General features: G+C 42.4%; 1 protein-coding gene across 1 annotated transcript in view; it reads right to left on the bottom strand.

Annotated features, from left to right (window-relative positions):
- Nucleotides 1-19166, bottom strand: part of PCCA (propionyl-CoA carboxylase subunit alpha) — a 301012-nt gene extending 281846 nt beyond the window's left edge. Inside the window, exons 1-4 of the mRNA XM_082337650.1 lie at nt 19110-19166; nt 10691-10768; nt 7174-7221; nt 7009-7077 (exon numbers count right to left, since the gene is read on the bottom strand). Coding sequence (XP_082193776.1) covers nt 7009-7077; nt 7174-7221; nt 10691-10768; nt 19110-19151 — 237 coding nt within the window. The 5' untranslated portion in view covers nt 19152-19166. The remainder of the gene's footprint in view (nt 1-7008; nt 7078-7173; nt 7222-10690; nt 10769-19109) is intronic.
- Between the last annotated feature and the right edge of the window lie 2899 nt (nt 19167-22065).

The raw sequence follows: 22065 nt of genomic DNA, 5'->3' as shown, positions 1-22065 counted from the left end.
AACTCAAAAGATGCAGTCCAGCAAGCACATCAAACCACCACTAGCAGACAGAGTCCACAACACCAGACTAGAAGCCATCAGAGATGCTAAAAGGCAGGCAGTAAGGACACCATGTCTTCAGCATGAACCATTTCACTCTACAGATCCACTCCTGTTACTCCACACTACCTACTGATGTAGATGGTCATAAGCAGCCACAGAATCACTGCTTCATGCTCCACAGCACTGAGCACCTGCACACTTCAGTCTCAGCTAACTTCTGTGACTGGGCTTCCACGGTTTCGTGCCCCAAGGACAATTCAGTACACCTTCTGACAACCACCACCTCCCCCAAATGAGCTTTATGCCAATAAACAAGTTTTAATCCATGCATTGATCCTTCAAATAAGTCAGCTTGGTAATTAAATAACTCTCCCCACAAAGGTCAAAAGATTGGGTTCAGCTCCCTCTTTCCAACACATACTTCCCACCTCCAAGGAAGTGTCCCCGAAAGGTCATGCTTAAAGCATTCTACTCTGCGCCCTTCCTCTCCTACTCAAAGTTACAGCTTCAACCGGAATCCAACACAAGCGACATTTCATCTTAGCCATCAAACTACAAAAAAGGAGTCTGAGTGTTTGTCCCCATACCAAAAGTCATATATGCATTTGACATCATCCTATCACTGAATAAAATGCAGAGCCAGTCTTCGGAGAACAGGCTGAAACTTTAGGACTTTAAGAGCTCTGATGAGCTCCCCAGCTTTCAAAGTTGCAGATCAAGCTTGCGTTGCTCCTCACAGCCAATGAAAACTTGGTTATTTCCTCATCAATAGCACCCTCCACCAAGTCACTCTGCTTAGAAGCAATGATACAGTTTTTTAAAAAAAAAGCAGACTACACTTGGCAAGCAAGATACAGTTTTGAACAAAACCACACTCCTTCCACAGAGGTATTTGAGCCTTCACAGGATGGCCACCACTTACATCTCTTATGCTTTACATAACTGTTCAGTAGTTCACTTGATAGGGCAAGGGGACAGGATAACAACATCTCCACCATCTCCTGTGAAGAAACAAGTGACATGCTGTCTTGGTTTTGAAACAAAAGGTAAAAGGAAGAGCAGAATACCAACTGCAAACCTGACCCTAATGTTTCCTTGGCGTGATCTGGTACATTCCTATTCTGCACCCCTTGGAAACAACACCATTAATAAAGAGTGAATTTTTACAGACAGTACATGGATGCAAAGAGTCCATTCTATACACTCTAGGAATCATGTATTTAAACAAGGCATTAAAATATTAGAGTTTCCTCTTCATATTGGTACTTGAACTACATCTCTCCTCAGGTTATCTGAGCACAAACTCGTGAAGTGCTGTCGGGAGGCAATGAGCTGTCAAAATGACTGACTTCCTAGTTTTATAGCAGATTATGGAAGAAAGCTTTGCATATTTAAAGTAAACAGAGAAAAAAGAGCAAATGACAGTTTGAACAAATTTTAAGACCTCTGCATTTGTACATAAGTTACAAGTAAAGACTACTCAGTTTTAGATAAACTTCCATTTTTCAATATAATTAAGGGTTTTTTTTAGATTAAAACAAACACCAAATTCCCCCACAGTATTTATTTTTGCCAACTAGATTTCTTAAGAACAAAAGAACCTGACAGCATCCCATTAAGCTACAGGGAAGTCTTCAGCAAAATTCAAAATTTTTATTGTTTTAGTCAAAAGCTCAACTTCTTCAAATTCATTCAGCTCAATACAGACTTGGTATAGAAGTGTACAAGCTTAATCAGCTTTGCAGTTTCCTTAAACCACATTTTCCCCCAACTTCCTTCTCAAATACTGCCTCAGACTCCAAGGTTAAAAAAATAAAGTTAGGAAAGGAATATAGATCTTCCATTTCTAGGTCATTTGATTTTTTTCCGTTTTCTGTCACTCAGAAGACTATGGTTTCTGGATAATAGCTGAATTCTGTGCAATTACTTTTACATCAATAAAAGCATTTGCATCATTTTTAGTTTTAGATTATCCAGCAGAATAAGATGATGATCTGCAAAAGTTAAGACCATTTGGAGATGTCTATGCTTAAGGCAATTTAATAACACCTGAAGTCTTAAGTGACTGATCGAAAAAACCCTATGTTAAAGAAGTATAGCTAACTGTCCACTACTCTGTAAAGTTTTAGTAGTTTACATTACTTTCCCATGGGATTTTTTCAGTCATTTATAGTTCATTGCTTCGTATGGCTATAGAATCCCTGCTGTGTTAAAAATGCCAAATAAAATTATATCTCATTCACTGCTTTATGCTATACCTTCTTTTGTTCAGATCCAATTAGTGAAAGCTTATTCTTCATTTATCATACTTTTAGCTGATTACATTAGGCATTACAATAGTTCTCTAGCTTTCCTTGACTATGTTTGCACCATCAGTGTTACATTTATGGTTGAGGAGGCTCTTTCATCTTAACCCTCTATTCCAATCAGTTCAGGGGGAAAAAGTACATACAATTACTCTTGTTCAGCCAAAGCTTCTTTGCTTGTTTTCTCATCCCAAAAATAACTCCACCAGATGTTTTAATTAAAAAAATTTCCAAATTCTACTGGTCCTTCCACACTTTACCTATCCAAGTGTAAAGAATTAGTGCTTTGCAAGCTGAACTCTGAAGTTAAAAAAATCAGCATTTTGAACAGTATACAATGTATTTCCACTTCCCCAAAAATAACAGATGTAATAAAAAGTATTAGCCAGGATTTTGAAGACCCTAAAAAGCATCCATTATGACCTACTTTTCTCAACATACTCAGTACCACATAAGCAACTGTATGCTCTATGGGGGTCTCAGTAGCCATTTTGTCAGTCTGTTTTCCCCTACCACCACAAGGATTTTATTTCAGAACAGTTGTTAAAGCAGCAACTTCTCTTCCACAGCATAAATAACTTTGGACATAATATTTTTCTCACAATTCACAACCCCTCCCACCTCCACAAAGGTAAATGTAATCCAATACCATTTAATACTATTTCCAGCTACTTGTAACTTTGCATTACTACACAAGCACTCTAAAGCCACTCAGCATCTTTTAAGCTTTGTTAAGGTTCCCTCCCTATCACCTTAATAGTTTTAACTTATAGAAATCCTTCAGGTCTTTGGCCATTTTTCAAATTAAGAGCACAAAACAGTATTTTGTTCTTTGTATTCTCCTTCTTCAGGTAAGTTTTATTTGGCTCTCAGCAGGTTGTTCAATTTTTGCCACACTCCCAATTTATAACAGTCCTTTCTACTGCTTCCTGCTCATAACAGCAAAGTTTTAATTTCTTGAAATGAAAATTTCTTTGTACTGTTATAGTCTAGTTATTAATTTTATATATTAATGAGAGGTATGTCAAAATGAATATTGCTCTAACAGCATACTCAAGACATTTGCCATGGTGTTCCACAGAAACCATGTCTGAAGAACAAGAAAAAGTAAGTAGTTTCATTAAAAGTCTATATGTATTTCAGCTATTCCCACCACCTTCATTCAGCACCATAAACTCCACAAGGATTTCAGAGAATTTTAACATTAAAAAAATGAAAGAAAAGTTGAATATTCAACAAAAGTTTTCTCCAAAATAAGGTTACAGGATAAGATTATTCACCAGTCTTATAGTATCTTTAGTCAAAGACCAATGATTTTAAGACTATGTGTACCATTCCTATCCAAGCACCAGTGAAAATGCCTGCTTGGGTCATTTATGCATATGACACTGGATGGGGAACAAACTAGAAACTATCACTGAAGAGCCTGAATTGCTCAATACCTTGTGATTGGTCTTTTTCCCCTTAAATATTTAGTGAGCACACTCAAGGAACCCTGCTTCACTTCCATTTCAGTTCTGTTTTCAACCGGTATGATAGAAAGGAAAGCCAGAGGGATGTAACAGACTGTCTGGTTTGCCCTCCTTTTGCAGTTATTTGTAAAAATGAATTTGTATTAAGAGTATCAGACTACCCGTATTTCAGCAAGTAGCTACACAGATATAATAAGGGGCTATTACTACATCTCAAAAGTTACTCTAAGTTCTAAACAGAAAAATTTACCTACTCTGATAATGCTCTTTCTAAACACTTTAATCAAAAATATTTTTGTAAACCCATCCTTACCTACTCCGGTCTCTTAAAACCAGGTCCCGTTATTTTTAGTCAAGACAAACAGCTTTGGGATGAGCAACTAGTTCAATCACCTATCTTTACATTTATTTCTGCCTTCAATGGCTACCATCATCTGCCTATGATATTCATTGCCTTTGCAATACAAGCCTTGAAGGAGCAAGGGATGTATTGCTTAATTCTGTCAAGCACAAAATCAAAAGGATATTCACAACTCTTACAGCATCCCACCACTAAGCAAACAGGTTTCCCCTAGCTACATGAGGACAGAGATTCCTTTGGTGGGTTGCATCAGCTCCCAAGTTTGATTTCAGAGCATTTGAGATTTTGCTACCACTGGTATGACCAAGAAGATAGCTGTTAATGGAACCTGAACACAAATGAACAACATGGGACAAACATGGTAAGTAGCACAGCCAAAGAATTTGTCCTCTGGACTCATCTATCATGATTGTCCAAACTGGCAGTCACACATCACTGCAATGGCCAGGTCATTTCCACAAACAATGAACAACCAGAGGTATCCAAGTCATTAAGACCGATGACATTAGTTAAACTATTTCCCAGTGCAAGCACCCAAGGTAGCTATTAAAGGATTTATGGTAGACATAAGCTACCTTTTTGGTCTAATTATACATACGTTGCTTAGACTTAATACTTCTACCCTATTTTAAGCACACAGAACAGTGCTTCAAGTAGCCTTTCTCTCATTTTCCTTTAAATACTTGGAGCTTCTTCACTGTACACAGCTAATGCTTAACCTTGTACAGATATGTTTGATCAGTCTTTAAGTAAGGATTCAAAGAGCTAAGCAGACACTATTTCACCCTTACAGCATTTGTTAGAGCCTCATCTCCAGTCCATGAACTCAAAATGTCAGCGTCTCATTTAACACACTTAATGTTATCTTTATGAACTGTTACGAGTATATTAATCCATTTCTGACATACTAGCTTGGATCTCCTTTCTCTTATGAACTATTACAAATTAAAGACCCTATTCGTATTTTAAAGCTAAGACAGCACTGTAGATTGAAGCAGACTAGCTATTATATTTTCAGTTTCCTCTTTGTAATGCACTATTTGTACTCCCTTCCCTAAGGTCATGAGTTGTACTTTTTCCTGTCATTCTTATTCCCTCATTATGTTCTTCAATCTTGGTTTTTACTTTCTGCTTTCAGATTTTTTCATATTCTCCAGCTCATAGCAGAGTCCATACAATAAACAAAGCCATCCAGACACACTGGAGAGAAGACCAATTAATTTTCTCAAGTCCACTACAGATTGGCAAAAGAACATGTTTTCTTCTTTTTAAAGAGCTTTTTTAGTCTAGTTTCACAATGAATTCATGCCAGCGAACAAGGCTATGCAGTGCTGCTAAACAGCAAATCCATTTATCTAACAGCAGATACCACATACATAAGATGGAATACAAGTACCCATCAAGCAAGCTTCAGTTTTACCAGAGGGATCATAGATCATACATATTTTGTATGCATATCCACTTAACCCTTGGCTTCCGAAAGAATTAGAATTCATCATGATGTCTGACACCCATCCATTAAGAATGTTTCACAGTCCATTGAGCATCCACAAGCTACTATACCCTCCCAGTTATGGCTACCAGTTAAAATCCAGACCAAGTATACTCTCCATTCACCTCAGAAAGAAAGAATTACCTGGCATAGAAATCCAGCAGTACGGCATTTGCCCTGTCTCAGAAAAATCAAGTTTCAGTCCCTTGCTCTTCCTACAGCCTATTTATATGAACTGAGCTGGTCATGTAGAAATAGAACCACAAAAGGACTCAGACAAAAGCACTGTTGAAGTCCAAAAGCTCCTAACAGTGTTCACCCTTCTCTTAACTCTGAAAACACTTGAGTTCTAACTACTTTCACAGATTCCATCAACCATGCTTCAGTTTTTCGATGTTGAGCAGCCCACCACTTACATTCACAAGTCCTGTCCTGCATAAAATACACATTTTTTTTTCCTGATAGCTTGGCTGAGGGACTTCTATTAAATCATAACACAGGGTTTTAACTCCCTTCCAGATTTCAAAAAACTATCCTGGGGCATGGAGGCACCTCCAGTCCTTTCTCCTGTAGCAGTTCTTGCAGGCAAGAAGTAATATGATGTTCTCTCTAGTCAACAAGGATATGCAAGTATGACTACAGTTGCTGTTATATCACAAAGGAATTTATCTTCCTATTCTTATTACAAGTGACTTAAAATATTTCTAAAATAGAGACTACAAGACCTGAAAATGGGCAAGTAGCTAGACAAGTACCTTACTTGTCCAGATAGCCATTTCACCACCTTCCTGCCATGCTGTTGAATATTCAAGGCACTTCAATATCCTCATTAAATGGAACAGCTCCAGTAGGCCTGTTCAACACACCTGGTAGGAGAGGGCATTCCTCTGGAAAGTGGGAAGCAATGAGTTGAATTTACCAGGCAGAGGAACAATTCATACTTAGTTCTATATCATCTCCTAAGATCTACTTTTCATTGTCTTTTTTGTGTATATTAGCAAAACAAAATTTAGGTTTCGCTGCCACTCTTACACTTGGTGCACATATCTACCACGTGTTACTGTCTAGCTTAATCCAGGGAAAAAGCAAGGTAATGTTTACACAAGCAAAACACAGAAGAGTTCACACAAAAAACATGCTAAATACATGTCCGATCTTCCCTCCCCTTGGTATCTCCCCTCCTTTCAATCACACAGAAAGGAAAAGGACATATACAAAGACACTTCAGAATTGCCAACACACCCACCATGGTGATCAACGAGGCTGCATAACAGTTGCAAGTCTTGTTGAATTACTATGAATCCCATCTACCATTTGAATTCAAGTAGCACTTACAGCATTGGCATCGACATCACTGTGTATGGCAACCGTTTTAATCCCCATCTTCTTACACGTTTTGATGACCTACCATATAAGAAGTGACAATTATCAATATTTAAAATACCAATAGTTTAAGAGTTAACTACAAAAAGAAAAAACTTAAAAGGATTACATACTTACTCGGCACGCAATCTCTCCTCTGTTGGCAATAAGGAGTTTTTCAAAAGTCTGAAGGGAAAAGAACAATAAGGATCTTGAGAAATGAACAAAAGTTTTTCTCCCTCCTGAAACATGTGTTCTTTTCTCCTCCACTTCCACTAAAACCCTGGTTTATCCATGAGCTTGTAACTCTGAGATCACCTACTTTTAAAAGGGTTCTGCTGATTTAACAATGATGACATAGCATAAAAGGTATGCTATACTAGATCTACTTTACACATACACAGGTTCAAAAGAAAAACGTGTTGACTATTCACACCAGCATTCCCTGGATCTCCTTATCATGCACTGTGCAGAAACTAGAACCCTACAGAGGCTCTATGAGACAGTCAAGTCCAGGGAAGAGACATCCATAAGCGCTGCCAAATACACACCAACAATCTCTACCCTAGAAGTGCCTAAGTTGCATGCTTTTTAATGCACAGAAGATATTCAAAGGAAGCATGCTTACCATACTTCCCAGGTCTCTGCTTTTTTTAAAGCCACACAAAGGGAAGGACCCCACATTATGGCAGTACTCTAAAGATTATGTTTTAAAAGTTTACACCCACATTCTGCTAGACACAGAGCAAACGCCCATGCCGATGTTACCATCCTTCTGTTGGAAGTTACCATCACTGTTCTTCTCCCAGTGCAGTACCCCTGTGAAAGCTCCCAATCCCACTTTGGGAAAGTGCCTGTATAAAACCTAAACCTAGTGATTTTACCTCTACTTGGAGAATGCTAGCCAGTACCTGCGGTCAGTGCCTCTAACCAGCACAGATGACATGGAATACAATACTCATCTGTCATGGGAGATCTTTAAAAGACATTCCAATCATAAGGAGAAGAGGTTCCTCTCTGCCTAGGGCATGAAGGGTAGAAGACCAACACTTCCATTCTGTACAGGCACACTTGCCGAGTTGTACCAGCCTGGCCCCTCCTTGTAGCTGAGCCTCATGTGAGGAACCTGGCAAAATCTTCATTGCCATCATGACTTTGTTACACACTCACTAGTAAGTAGCAAACAACGTGTAACAGAACAGCAAATCAAATTTAGTACACCCCTGAAATTCACTGTCACCTTTCACACTGGAGTGTACTTCATGCTGTAAATATACCTTCAATACTCCTATCATGCCTGTAAGAAGGGGACAACAAGCTGTCAGCAGTCAATAAGCCTTACACCCCAGACAAAAGCTTCCCACTAAGAAAGAGTGGTAGAAGAGCAGAGCTGCTCAGCATAAAAATCTCATTACTGGGAGTAAGGGTTATTGCTGTCACCAGCCTTGCTTCTAAGTATACAGGCGCATTTTGATACTGCACCTGCTTGGTTGTAAACACAGGTTGCCACCGAAAGGGACAATCCTGCTTTACACACTTACCCCCACTGCTTTCCATGCATCAGACCTAGCAGGGATGCAACTTCAGGACACATCAGTTCAACACACTAATCGAACAGTGCTGCTCTGCCTCCCATGCTGCAAATCAGAAAACAGGATAGGGAACCAGCAGGACTCTCCCCTTCAGGGGCAGCCTGCAGTTATACCAGATTAGGTTTATCAAACTACACCCTAAGACATTCGATAGCTCTCCTGCACCAAACAGCTGTTTTTCATATGGACTGGGGGAGAGGAAGGATTGCCACTGCAACAACAAAACTGTTTGTTACCCCCAGTCATTAGTTAATTTGGGGAGGGGAAGACAGGTGTAGAAGGAGAGGAAGGAACACTGCAAAACCCCAACAGGAATTGCTGTTGACAGACCAGGGTATAAATCTTTTGCTCCCCTACTCCAAACAAACATACTCAAGGTGCCCTTGACCAAATCTACTTCTTCAAAGCCAGAGCTGAGCTGGTGTCACATGACTAGTTTAAAAATACTACCATATGATAAAAGCATACAGAAATTAAGTGATAAAACCCTCCAGGTAAGAGCTGCAGCAAGCTTACATGGTAAATTCAGCCAAACCTACTGACAAATGCATATACTGCCTAGTACGCAGGCACACCCACGCCCCACTCAAAAGACAGATACTAAATATCCTTAAGCAAGCTCAATTATCAGAGGTACAAATACTGTAAGAACACCACAGAAGCTAGCAATTTGTTTGGAGAGCTTTTTTAGCTGGGGACCTGGTCTAAAACCCAGTGAAAAAAACTGAAAGGTCTCCAACATCCTCACATAAATTGTTCCCAAATCTAAATTTCAGCATCTTGGGTGCTTGAAGCTTTTCAGGCATACAGACTTGAGGTGGAATAAAAAAAGCTCCCAAATACTTGGCATTGAGAAGTTTAACAACTCAAACACTTCATTAACTTAGTTCTTGGTGTATAAAAGTAGTTTTATTAATCAAGTATGGTCACAGTGCAAGACAAGACTCTCAGTATCAAGATGTTAAGAATATTTGACATTCATTTTAAATTCTGCAATGAAGACACTAACAAGAAGAGACTGGACTCTTGCCCCTGCTGTTAAAGACAAGTCTCAAGTCAGGCACATAAAAAAACACCACACATGCTGCTTTGAAGTAACATGCAGCTTTTCTTTATGTAATTTCCACTAATTAGCTTAAAAAGGTCTGATATGAAAGTCTTGTCATTACAAAGACAGTGGAAGGGGTAGTGAAGGGAAAAAGTAGAAAAGAGCTTAAACTATCTGTAGTAGCCACTGGTTGGAATGACATAGCTCCTAGTTAAGAGAAACCAAATATCCAATTACATTGTCTAAACATAAGTATGCCTTTAGAAAAGGAAGGTGACCTTGATTAAGCAAGGACCTTAAGAATACAGATTTCTTCAGAAGACTTTTTTAAGCCAGTTTTAGGTACATACTGTTTTCCCCTGTTCTCGAACACTTTCACTAATGGTTAATTGCTTCTACACTGGTGTACAAGGGCAAGACTATCGGTCCTGAATTGTCATCATTCTTGCCCTTCAATACTAGTATACCTTCAGCCACATTATTTTTCCAAGTGTGTTACTTCAGAGGCCATGCCAAGACAATCTCCCACAAGAAGAGTTTTTCTTGGCTAGTACCTGTAAATTGAGATTGCTACTGCACAAGTCCCAAGATGAAGATTTATTATTCGCTGCAGGCCTTAAAGGCCCATCTTTATCCAAGCTCTAAAGTTCTCACCCCCATATCAGATCATCTAACAGGCCTATACCTCCCATACCATGCAAAATATTAATAGTTGTTTCATAATTATAACATGTTCAGGCCAGTATGTAACTTTCCCAAGGTCACAATCACTTATCCAACCTTTTAAGGTATGCGCTTGAATTAGTATCCAATCTTGACAAGTATACTGCAAAAGCAACTTCCTCTGGTTTAAAAAGAGGAAGAAAAACATGCTATTAAACCAGTGATTGTACAGGGGTCATACTAGGAGAACTACCATTGTTAGTAGCAGCACAGGGGAAAGAATAGCTTTAAAAGTCAAATGTCAGTGGTACAGTAAAATCATAAAAGAGAAAACATGCACTATACTACTTACCTTTTCATTTGAATCATACACAGATGAATACAGTTTATGTGAAGTTATAAGGCACCATCTTGAACGCAGCATTTCATGCTGTAGAAGAAAGACAGTTAACTGTTTTCATCCTGCTAGATTATTCCAGTAAGATAAAAACAGTTCATATACTGACATCTTGAGGAAACTCTTCTATATCCTTCCATTCCCCCACCAAGTGGATGAAAGCTTAGAGATCTGGCCTCCCCAAAGCACACACCCAACAAACAGTAACAAAAACCAATTCAGAAGCTCTAGATACAAAGTCATTAGCTTAGGTAAAAATGATTTTTAATCAACTCTCCACTATAACATCTTCTTCCCTTCTTATTCCAAGAAATACCTACCAAGAAGTTCAGACGAGCATGCATGCATGCATGTGTCTGTGCACACTGGGGATGGGGAGAGGCCTTCACTGCTAGGGAGCTGTTGGGAATAGAGCAGGTAATGGACTAGGCCAGTATGGAGCGCAAAAGTAGAACAGACTTTAGATGATAGTTCAGCTCCCAGTCTTCCCCACCACAACCCCTGACAGGGGTCTGAGGGACAGAGGCCTTTTTCTCCTTTTTGCCAAGACTTCTGCTCTGAACCAACTTCTACAAAGACTTAGCTCCTATAGTTTCACAATTTTGCATGACATGTCAGGAAAGGAAGCATACATATGCTATTCCAAAGAGAACAAAACATGATACATTTGCAAATTTGCAAGTGTATCAAGAAGAAGATTCAGATAGGTACTTCTCAAGCAAGTCATTTCACAACATAATGGCAGTTAACAATAAACAAAAATAATCAGACAGATAAATGATCCCACGCCAAAGTTACATCAATACAGACACAGGCAACTTCGGGAAAACTACACTTGCTCACCCAGTTAGAATCAAAAAGACTGTAAAAAGCCTTAATACCAAATATCGCCTAGTTGGAAGGACAAAACAGCAATGATTGGCAACTGCCAGAACTCAGAACCTGTCAATTCTGTCTGAATTTTTTTCAGAAGTTGCAGAAATCTGAGCAAGAAGTTTAGTAGAAAGTAAAGGCTCTCCTGTGAGAAAAGACTACAAATTATGAAGACTGACTACACTAGAAAGGAGACCAAACAATAAGGAAGTATATGTTCATATGAAGAGGTTAATTAGACAATTCAGCTGCTCCTTCCACAACAGTAGTAAACACAGAGTTTTATCAATTTTTCAATTATCTTAAGTCTACTGGAAGCTCATACTGGCTCTGAAGTACTAGCAGCTGACAGTAACTGGAATGAAAACACTCCCTACGCAGCCCTCTAGCCTGAAGATACCTTTCATGTTGCACCACAGAAAGCAGAAATCAGCCCAGGATTAAGAAGGGCATCACACTTGTAATGCAGCTGATATTATAATGTTATAAAAGAAAAACAATATATTTCAATACAAATCCTGTAATAGAGAACTAAAGGAAGCCTTAGAGCACACTACCTCATGCCAGCTCAGACCGAGCTTCACGAGCAAAAAGCTGCTACAGCTTCACAAACCATTTAGATGCCAATCACTAATGGCAGACGTAGCATATACTGTCGTAGGTAATCCAGATAAACTTAATTATTCTGGAACAATTCAGATATTCTTAATTATTCTGGGACTAAAAAGTCAGTGGAAAGCAACTGTTCCACCTTGTTTCACACACTGGGTTCTCTCCCACTCACTTTTTTGTTTTGGTGGGGGTTTTTTTGCTTCTTTTTTTCACTTAACTCCCCAAAAATAAAATCCAAAATAACAACCTGAAATACAAATCATTTGATGTGCTAGAATCAAAACCACCAGAGATTTTTTTTTTTTGCAGGGGTGTATTCTCCCTCATCTGAGGATGTGACAGTACAAGCTGTTTCAGGCATTAAAGAGGGAAGATACAGTTAAGGACCAAATTCTGCCAGCTGCAACCACACCTACACGCTGGTCACTATCCCAAGTCTACAGCAGGGCTGTTACACCTTCCATGGCCGTATTGCGACCTAGATCCTGTTGGAGGGAGGAGCAAGGATACCTATAGCAGAAGCAGCGGAGTATACTCTCCTGCTCCAGAGTACACACAGTTAAGCAGATTGAGTCCCTCTCTTCTCAAATACTATTGACAGAAATGCTTGTGGGACCACAAATAGTCTGAAGAAGGTCATACAGGACAAAAAAAATCTCCACCAAGTTAATATTATTCATTTAAGAAAGTGCTTGTTAAAGAGTCAGTGGGGCTAATCTAAATACTTGCAGTTAGCTGGGGGGGAGAAGGCAAGGGAGGAAAAGCTTCTGAACGTTCTTGTAAACACCTTTTATACAAAGCTAGTTTTGAATGCATATGAGAAGCCAGAAAAGCTATGCCACAGATGGAAACTGGAAGGAAAGGCTATAATGGAAAAATTAGTTAGCATTAGGTTTCAGAATCTTAGCCATGTGCTGTCTTGAAAAAAGCCTTGTTTAAACTTTTTATACAGAAAGAATAAAGTTACCAAGCAAGTAAAAAAACTGGAAAAACATTAAACCACACTCAGCTCTGTTTTTACACTACAGAATTGGACAGATTTCACATAAAAATCTTGTAATAGCCTAACCTAATTACACACCTACATTTAAGAACTTAACTACCTCCTCCCACACACACACACTAGAATCACTTAGAGAGCCAGGTTCAGCCCTGAATTGAATACATGTGGGGTGATTTCCTAAAATAAATCAAGCATATTGCTCAACTCAGATGTGAAATTCCAACTCTAATTCACAGTTTTGGAAAGAAGGGGTTGTGGGGTTTTGTAGGTTTCTGCATCAATATACACTAGGGTTTAAGAGTTTGCTTAATCTAGAATCCACTTCAAGAAAAGTCTCTTTAGTGGTCTGCTCCCAGTCACTATAAGCAATTAAGTACTTAAAAATAAACTGACATCTTGTAAATAATGCACAACTAGGGCCACAATGGAACACTGCTAAATTGCCATCTCCAAATCAACAGCTACTCAGGTGTCACCTACCCCTGGGCTCCCAAGCTCCTGCTATAGGTAGGTTTGTTAAAAGCTACACCAAAACTTCAACAGAACTCTCAAACCACCAACCCAGCTAAGCCAATCTAACCCGCAAGCTAGATTCTTAATTGGCTGCTTCCCCAAAACCACACATGCCCTAGGTATTATATCATGAAAATTTCCTCAGATCAGGGCCCAGAGGGCTCAGCTTGACCTAGTGACTTTTCCCTATCTTGCAAAACTAGGAAAGGGCAGTAGAGTCATCGGGTATAACCTATTTTTGTCATGACTTGTTACGGCAATTTGATAGAGTTTTGACTCTTGAAAGCCCAAGAACACAGACTTTTCATTTATCAGAGCTCAACTCTGGACTTCCGAGTTTGGCTTGGAGTTTCCCACCTCCACTGCATCCTCAAAAAACAGATAGTGTTAGTACTGTATTTTGGAAAAGCATCCTGCTTTATCCATTAATTGCACAATAGCCAAACTGAGCTTAAACCCCAATAGCTGTAACAAGTTACTTTATAACTTTATATAAATCAAACTACACAGTAAATTGTAGAATGGTATGCTCATCGCACACTGCCACTTTGAGGCCTAGCAGAGAACCTGCCTCCCAGGGACCCAGGGCAGCCCTAGGAAATCTCTTCAGGTGGTTTAAGGACAGCACACAACAGCAAAATAGAAAATTAACTTGTTATTTAGACATGGCTTACATGTGTGTTTTTAAAGGTTTATACATCCCTCATCAAGGAAAGATTTCCCTGCCATACTGGTCATCTTGTAAATAAGTCATGGATACTGAGCTTTCTGGGCAGAAAAAGGTCTCAGCGTTGAAACAGAGATGCAGACTTCCAGATTTCAGGCAGGAAAAGCATCATATACCAACATTTGCTTTAAGAAGTCGAATATGGGAAGGAATATATATTTCAGCATTACTAGAAAATACAGTAAGCAATGTCCAATGGTAACAGCTAGAGTAGCACACTTACTTTCACTAGCCATAAATTCTACCTCTTCTTTCTGTCTTCCGCTAGCAATCCTACTAAGATTTTTGCCCCACACTTTCAGAGATTCAAGTTTAAGACACCACAAGAATAACACCTTTATATTTGTAGTGTATTTCCCATTAGCTATAAGCATTCCTGACTAATTATAAACATGACAAAAATGTAATTTTTTCCATATTTATTGCACAGTAACTTCATGTATCTGCAAGAATTTTAATCTATAAGGCTGAAAATGTAGCTTATTAATACAAGATTGTACAAGTCTTGTAAACAGAAAAGCAAACATAAGGCTTCTGTTGGGTTGGGGGTTTTTTCCCCCCCCTCTAATGAAGCACTTTCCCTTCCTTTGTATTCCCTCAGAGAGTGCTGAACAGCCAAGCACTTGTAACTGTAAGCAGGTCCTCCTGAAGCCAACTGCAAAGATGTACCTTACAGAACCTTATACTACACTGCACTATACATAACAGTTCTTTTACCAGGCTTGAGAACCACTGGTAATTCTAACAGGGAGAAGAGAAAACCTGGTTTTCATATTTGCTAACACAGTGTACAAACTACGAGCAAGGAAACACCCATCCACCTAAGGCTATTTTTTCCAAAACTAAATCATTCCTACACCGAAGTACCTTCTCCCTTGTGCCAGTCCCAAAAGTTTGTATAGTCACATAGTGACCCAGACAAGGGAATACATCCAGCTGAGAAGATACTCACAAGGAGTGGGAAAAACATGTTCTCAGCCAGATTTCAGTCCAGCTTATCCACTTAGATATTCCAGCAGCAGTGCTGGCACAAGTCGGAGGGAGACAGAAGCCCAAAAGGAACGGCCCCTGATCAAGACCTAGCAGCTGCACAAAGTTGGAACAGTTTCTCATAGCAGGAGCTTAAACAGCTCCAGTAAGGCCAGCACCTGTGATAGATCACAGCACTTTAACAATCATGCAGGAACCACCAATGCAAGTTTGGGACAGACAAAATAACAAGAAAATTAAAACACACAAACAGTGTTTCAGAATAAGACTGACATTTTTTACTCAATATAAGCTTCAATAAACTCTTAACTTTTTCTTCCAGAATTGAGACTTCCCCACAGTAGATGGCACAGCGTGCTTTGCCTACAGAATTCAAACAGCTACTCCTGGGAGCAAGGAGAAAACCAGAAGTCTCTACCCATGGTATGCTTTAAGAGTGCTTGTCAGTACTAAAATCTGTAGCTTGCGTACTAGAAACAATCACTGAACTCCAGAAGTTTAGGTCTACATTCATCTCCCCAGATTGGTGACCACTTTAACTTTCTTCCTTAATGGCAGATGATACCAATCTTGCCATCCCATCAGCCTAATGCTTCTACACTCAAACAAGGGGAAAAGCATTTCCCTGGAATAACAACATGCTAAAAATAATGTCGCAGAAGAGAGCAAGGAGCTCCCACTGTACAGATAATGTCCATGCCTTAAGTTATCTATGCACCCACCATTTTTATGAGGGCACAGATGGCAGAGAAACTTTCCATACATTTAGTTCAATGGTTAGAAAAGTAATCTACACTGATAAAAATTCACATCAGCAGCTTACTGTTGATTTCATTATGTATAGTATTTATAGCTTTCTTCTACATTATTTTAAACAGTCTGACAGATCTCTCAGAAGAGTTTCAAGAATGAAATATCAAAAGCCCTCTCTCATCCTCATTCTGTAACTACAGCCTTCTTTCAACATCAGATTTTCTCCCAGCTCCAGGTGTGCAAAGCACTCAAAAAGAAATTTTGGCTATATTCTAAACAAAACCAGTTCCGCATAAAAGCTAAACAGAAGTGCTAAGCACTAGATTAGAAACACAGCATTTAGTTGAATCCCCAGCTCAGTGTTTTTGTTCTGTCCTTTCTCAGGTCCTCTATTGATTCCCACATGAGAGGGGCAAAAGGACAACTCACGAGCTACTAGGCCTTGCAAAAAATATAAGAGCTCCAAGCACAGTAAAGTTTGAAGACATCAATTATATTATTTGCCTACAGTAGCAAAATATAGAAGAATTGTTGTGGTTTAACCCCAGCTGGCAACTAAGCACCACACAGCCGCTTGCTCACCCTCCCCCCCCACCCCAATGCGATGGGGGAGAGAATTGGGAAAAAAGTAAAACCCATGGGTTGAGATAAAGACAGTTTAATAGGACAGCAGAGGAAGAGAAAATAATAACAACAATGATAAAAGAATATACAAAACAAGCAACACACAATTGCTCACCACGCACTGACCAATGGCCAGCCATTCCCCAAGCAGCAGTCACTACTCCCTGGCCAACTCCCCCCAGTTTATACACTGAGCATGACATCGTATGGTATGGAATAGCCCCCTGGTCATTTGGGGTCAGCCCCCCTGGCTGTGCCCCCTCCCAGCTTCTTGTGCACCGGGCAGAGCATGGGAAGCTGAAAAGTCCTTGCCTAGTGTAAGCACTACTTAGCAACAACTAAAACATCAACATTATTCTCATACTAAATCCAAAACACAGCACTATACCAGCTACTAGGAAGAAAATTAACTCTATCCCAGCTGAAATCAGGACAAGAATCTCTGAAAGTAATTCCCATGCAAATTTGTTTGATTAAATCTTTTCCAATATACTGATGTCCTGAAGGTGACTTTCATACACAGGTATTAAGGGATAAAAATCACTTCAGTTACCTAAGTCACAAGTGCTATTAGGTAGCTATAAAAATATTTTGTTTTACAAAAGTGTCACTAACATACTATTTCTATAATGCTTACACTGACACAGTCAGACCATACCCTTGAGATGTTAGAAGGAAGGAGACAAAGTAGGCCTTTCACAGGAAGGCTCCAAAGTACTGACATGGACTATTTAGTGGGAAGAGCAGAAGTCTTCCACATCTATATACACATACATGTGTATATGGCTACCAAAAATAAAGTCTTCAAACAGCACAAGCCCTCCACTAATTCCAAATCACTGTCTCCAATCATTCTCAAAGTTCTTTTTTCTTCACTTTTCAAGAAGCTTCTCTGGTATACACCTCCGCAGCAAAACTGGTTTGCTATGCATATTTACTGAGAAAAAATACTTGGGTGAAGCACATCCTTTCTTCCTCTAACTCCTTCTCAAAATGCCCTGGCCACATAAACCACCTCCTTTACACGATCCCTAAAGCTATGTGAGGAGTTCTTTACAGTATTGTTACGGGGTTACATTTCTAGAGAGAAACCTATCTCACACCCTCAAGGGTACACAGAGAAAAAAAATTTCTGCAAGTTGATCTTCTCTTCTCCACTGGAACTTGCAGACCTCCACACATATTTTCCTTTTCAGGAAAAAAGAAAATTATAAATTCTTCCTATTGTAAGCAATCAGAGGTATTTTGCACCACTTTTCCATATACAAACTAGTTATAGTGTCATTCAACTGTTACACAACACTGTGTGATAATGCTGCCTGTTCTTACCCTAAATAATGTCCTCTGTCTTTGAACACATTCTGTAGAAGTCATAGAGAAGAAAACATAGCAACTGCCTCAGTGAAGTTACTCCATAGCCTAAGGAATAAGGCTTTCTAGAAGTTTAAAATCTTCACCAAAAACATGAGTATAGTTCTGTAATGAGTTTATTGCATTTTCATGAAACGTAAGAAGAATAAAAAAAAACACAGTAAAGCTTTAAGTGACAGCTGAAAGATCCATAACTACCCGGGGTAAAAGGGGGGGGGGGGGGGGGGAAGGGAAGAGACAACACAGTTTCACAAAGCAGTAGCCTTTTTTTATGAGCTAAGATTTTACTACTAAAAATAGTACAAAACTACACTCTACCCTCGAGTTTTCATAAGCTCCTACTTAACAGCGGGAGAGGACAGAAGTAAACAGGGAGTAGCACATAACCCTCTCCAGCAGCAGAAAATTATGTTAAAAAGAAAAAAAAAAAAAAAAAAAAAGCACCACTCCTGGCCACACACGGAGGGGACACACCAAGGAGCGGACTCCGGGGTGCTGCGAACCCCGCTTTCCCAGCTCCATGACAACCACCGCCTCCCAGCCCGCCAGCTCCGCTCCCCGCCGCCCTCCCCGGCCACCGGCCCAGGGCGGCCCCGGCCCCGGCCCCCTCCTCTCCCCTCCCACCCTCCAACCTGTCACCGCCGCAGCAACACCCCCGGGGCCCCTCACCCAGCCGGGGGGGCACCCCGACAGCCCCAGCCGTTCAAACGGGGACGTGCCCCCCCCCCCCGGCCCCACACACGGGGGACAGCACCCGCCCGGCGACCCCCTCACGGAAGAGGCGGGGACCCGCCCCGGCCCCTCACGCAGGGGCACCCCCAACCGCCCCGCAGAGCGGCTCCACGGCTCAGCGCCGCGCAGGCAACGCGGACGCGGGAAGGAAACGGCGCTCCCGGCCCGCCTCTCACCCTCAGCAGCGCCCGCAGCCCCCGGCGCAGCACCGCCGCCATGGCCGCTGCCGCCGCTGCCCGGCCGCCCTTTCACCCGCGGCGGCGGAGGGACGGGCCGCCCCCAGCCAATCGCCGCAGCCGCCGCGGGCGCGAGGGAGCAAGCGCGGCCGCCTGGCGGGGGCGGGGCGGGGCGCGAGGCTGCCGGCAGCTGCCTGCGGGCCGGCCCTGCGCCCGTGCTGCGCTCCCGGGAGCGCGCCGGCAGGGTCGCGGGCGGGGCTGCCCCGGGTGCCTCCGGCGGGGCTTGCAGCCGTGCCCGCTTCCGGGTGCGTGCAACGGGGCTTGCACTCGTGCCCGCCTCCGCGTGCGTGCAACGGGGCTTGCACTCGTGCGTGCCTCCGGGTGCGTGCAGCAGGGCTTGCATTCGTGCTCGCCTCCGGGTGCGTGCAACGGGGTTTGCATTCGTGCCCGCCTCCGGGTGCGTGCAACGGGGCTTGCACTCGTGCATGCCTCCGGGTGCGTGCAGCAGGGCTTGCATTCGTGCCCGCCTCCGGGTGCGTGCAGCAGGGCTTGCATTCGTGCCCGCCTCCGGGTGCGTGCAACGGGGTTTGCACTCGTGCATGCCTCCGGGTGCGTGCAGCAGGGCTTGCATTCGTGCTCGCCTCCGGGTGCGTGCAACGGGGTTTGCATTCGTGCCCGCCTCCGCGTGCGTGCAACGGGGCTTGCACTCGTGCATGCCTCTAGGGGTGTGCCTCGGCAGCTGCGTTCGTGCATGTCTCTAGATGCATGCCTTTGGGATTGCATTTGTGCATGCGTCGGGGCACGTGCCTCAGGGGTTGCACGCTTCTGTAGGTCTCACCCTGTTACATGTACACGCATCTCTCCTGTGCGTCGTAATGCGTTTGCGTGCATGTGTGTATAGCTGATTTTGTTAAGTGCCGGCTTGTGTGTGCAACTTGGGTCTGCCTGCGGGTAAGAGGGCTTTCCCCTGTGCGTGCACACCTATAGTGCTGTCTGCGTCTGTGCAGCTGCAGCTGCTGAGAGTTACAGCAGCACAGGCACACCAGTGCAAGGAGAAGGTTCGCCCACCCTCTGGGCTGCCCCGGTGGTGAAGGGGAAAAGCACAACTGTGCCAGCAGAGCCCGGTCCAAGCTCCTGCACTATGAAATGCAGAGCGAGGCTGGCATGAGGAGTGGCAGGAGGGGGATGGATGCCACTACTCCTCTATTTCTGATCGTCTGCATGAACTACTTACTGCTCAGCTCCCTGGCGCACGATACTTCGAGTCAGCCTCTTGCAAAACGACCTGTGCAGCTGGGCTCAGGCTCCCTGCTGCGCATATCCACCATCTCAGCTGATGGAGGTGACAGAGTAGTGGCAATCCCCAAGTAAATTGTCAACCCTGGAAACGCTGTGAGAGTTTTGCCGTGAGGAAAGTGCATCTCAGACTTTTGTTGAAATACAACAGAGGCATAAAGCTGCCTACAACACTGATGTGTAGAAAAGATGTGATCCAAGATGTTCAAATCTGTGTTCACAAGGCAAAGGAACAACAGTTTTTTCTTTAAAAAGCATTATTAAGGCAGTGGTGAGGTGGGAAAGGAGGGTAACCCTGAGCCTCTTCTTTATCCTCGCTACAGTAGCAGAGCAAGACTACTGTTTCTGAAGCTGAAAGACAATTATTCTTAGCTAGGGAAAGGGATTATGTCACAGGCAGTTTGCAACGCACTCAAGACATGCTTTGCCACGAGATCCCAATAGGGCTAGAAGACAGCAAAAAAATGACATCCATAGGGAAAATGTATATGGGCAATATACATAGTTATATTAGGAATAAATCCCTCAGACCTTAGATACAAGCTAGGTCCTCGAGCAGGGTAAGAGGACATTTCCTATACAGTCAGATGATTGTGTAACTGCATTAATCATTGTTAGAGAGGTATTACCAGAGTACATCACTCCCTCAACTCACACATTACATCAACCATTAAATTTTTATCCCATACCTTTATAGTCCTCAGTAAACAGTCCTGTATTGGGACCAGTACTGTTTAGTATCTTCATCAACAACATAATAGGATCGAGTGAACCCTCAGCAAGTTTGCAGACAACACCAAGCTGAGTGGTGCAGTCGACACGCCTGAGGGACGGGATGCCATCCAGAGGGACCTGGACAAGCTGGAGAGGTGGGCCTGTGTGAACCTCATGAGGTTCAACAAGGACAAGTGCAGGGTCCTGCACCTGGGTCAGGGGAAACCCCAGTATCAGTACAGGCTGGGGGATGAAGGGATTGAGAGCAGCCCTGCCAAGAAGGACTTGGGGATACTGGTGGATGAAAAGCTGCACATGAGCCGGCAACGTGCTCTTGCAGCCCAGAAGGCCAACCGTATCCTGGGTTGCATCAAAAGCAGCGTGGCCAGCAGGTCGAGGGAGGTGATTCTGCCCCTCTCCTCTGCTCTGGTGAGACCCCACCTGGAGTCCTGCATCCAGCGCTGGGGTCCTCAGCACAGGAAAGATGTGGACCTGTTGGAGCGGGTCCAGAGGAGGGCCACAAAAACAGAGGGATGGAGCACCTCTGCTATGAGGAAAGTCTGAAAGAGCTGGGGTTGTTCAGCCTGGAGAAGGGAAGGCTGCGGGGAGACCTTATTGTGGCCTTTCAGTACTTAAAGGGGCCTTACAAGACAGATGGGGACAGGCATAGGGCCTGTAGCAATAGGACAAGGGGTAATGGTTTTAAACTAAAAGAGGGTAGATTCAGATTAGATATAAGGAAGACATTTTTTACGTTGAGGGTGGTGAAACACTGGAACAGGTTGCCCAGAGAGGTGGTAGATGCCCCATCCCTGGAAACATTCAAGGTCAGGTTGGACAGGGGTCTGAGCAACCTGACGTAGTTGCAGATGTCCTTGCTCGTTGCAGGGGGGTTGGACTAGGTGACCTTTAACGGTCCCTTCCAACCCAAACCATTCCTTGATTC

Source organism: Platalea leucorodia (genome assembly GCF_965183815.1).
Source record: "Platalea leucorodia genome assembly, chromosome: 2".
NCBI classification, from domain to species: domain Eukaryota; kingdom Metazoa; phylum Chordata; class Aves; order Pelecaniformes; family Threskiornithidae; genus Platalea; species Platalea leucorodia.
Note: the sequence above shows the minus strand (reverse complement) of the source record. Positions and strands in the feature narration are given on the sequence as shown.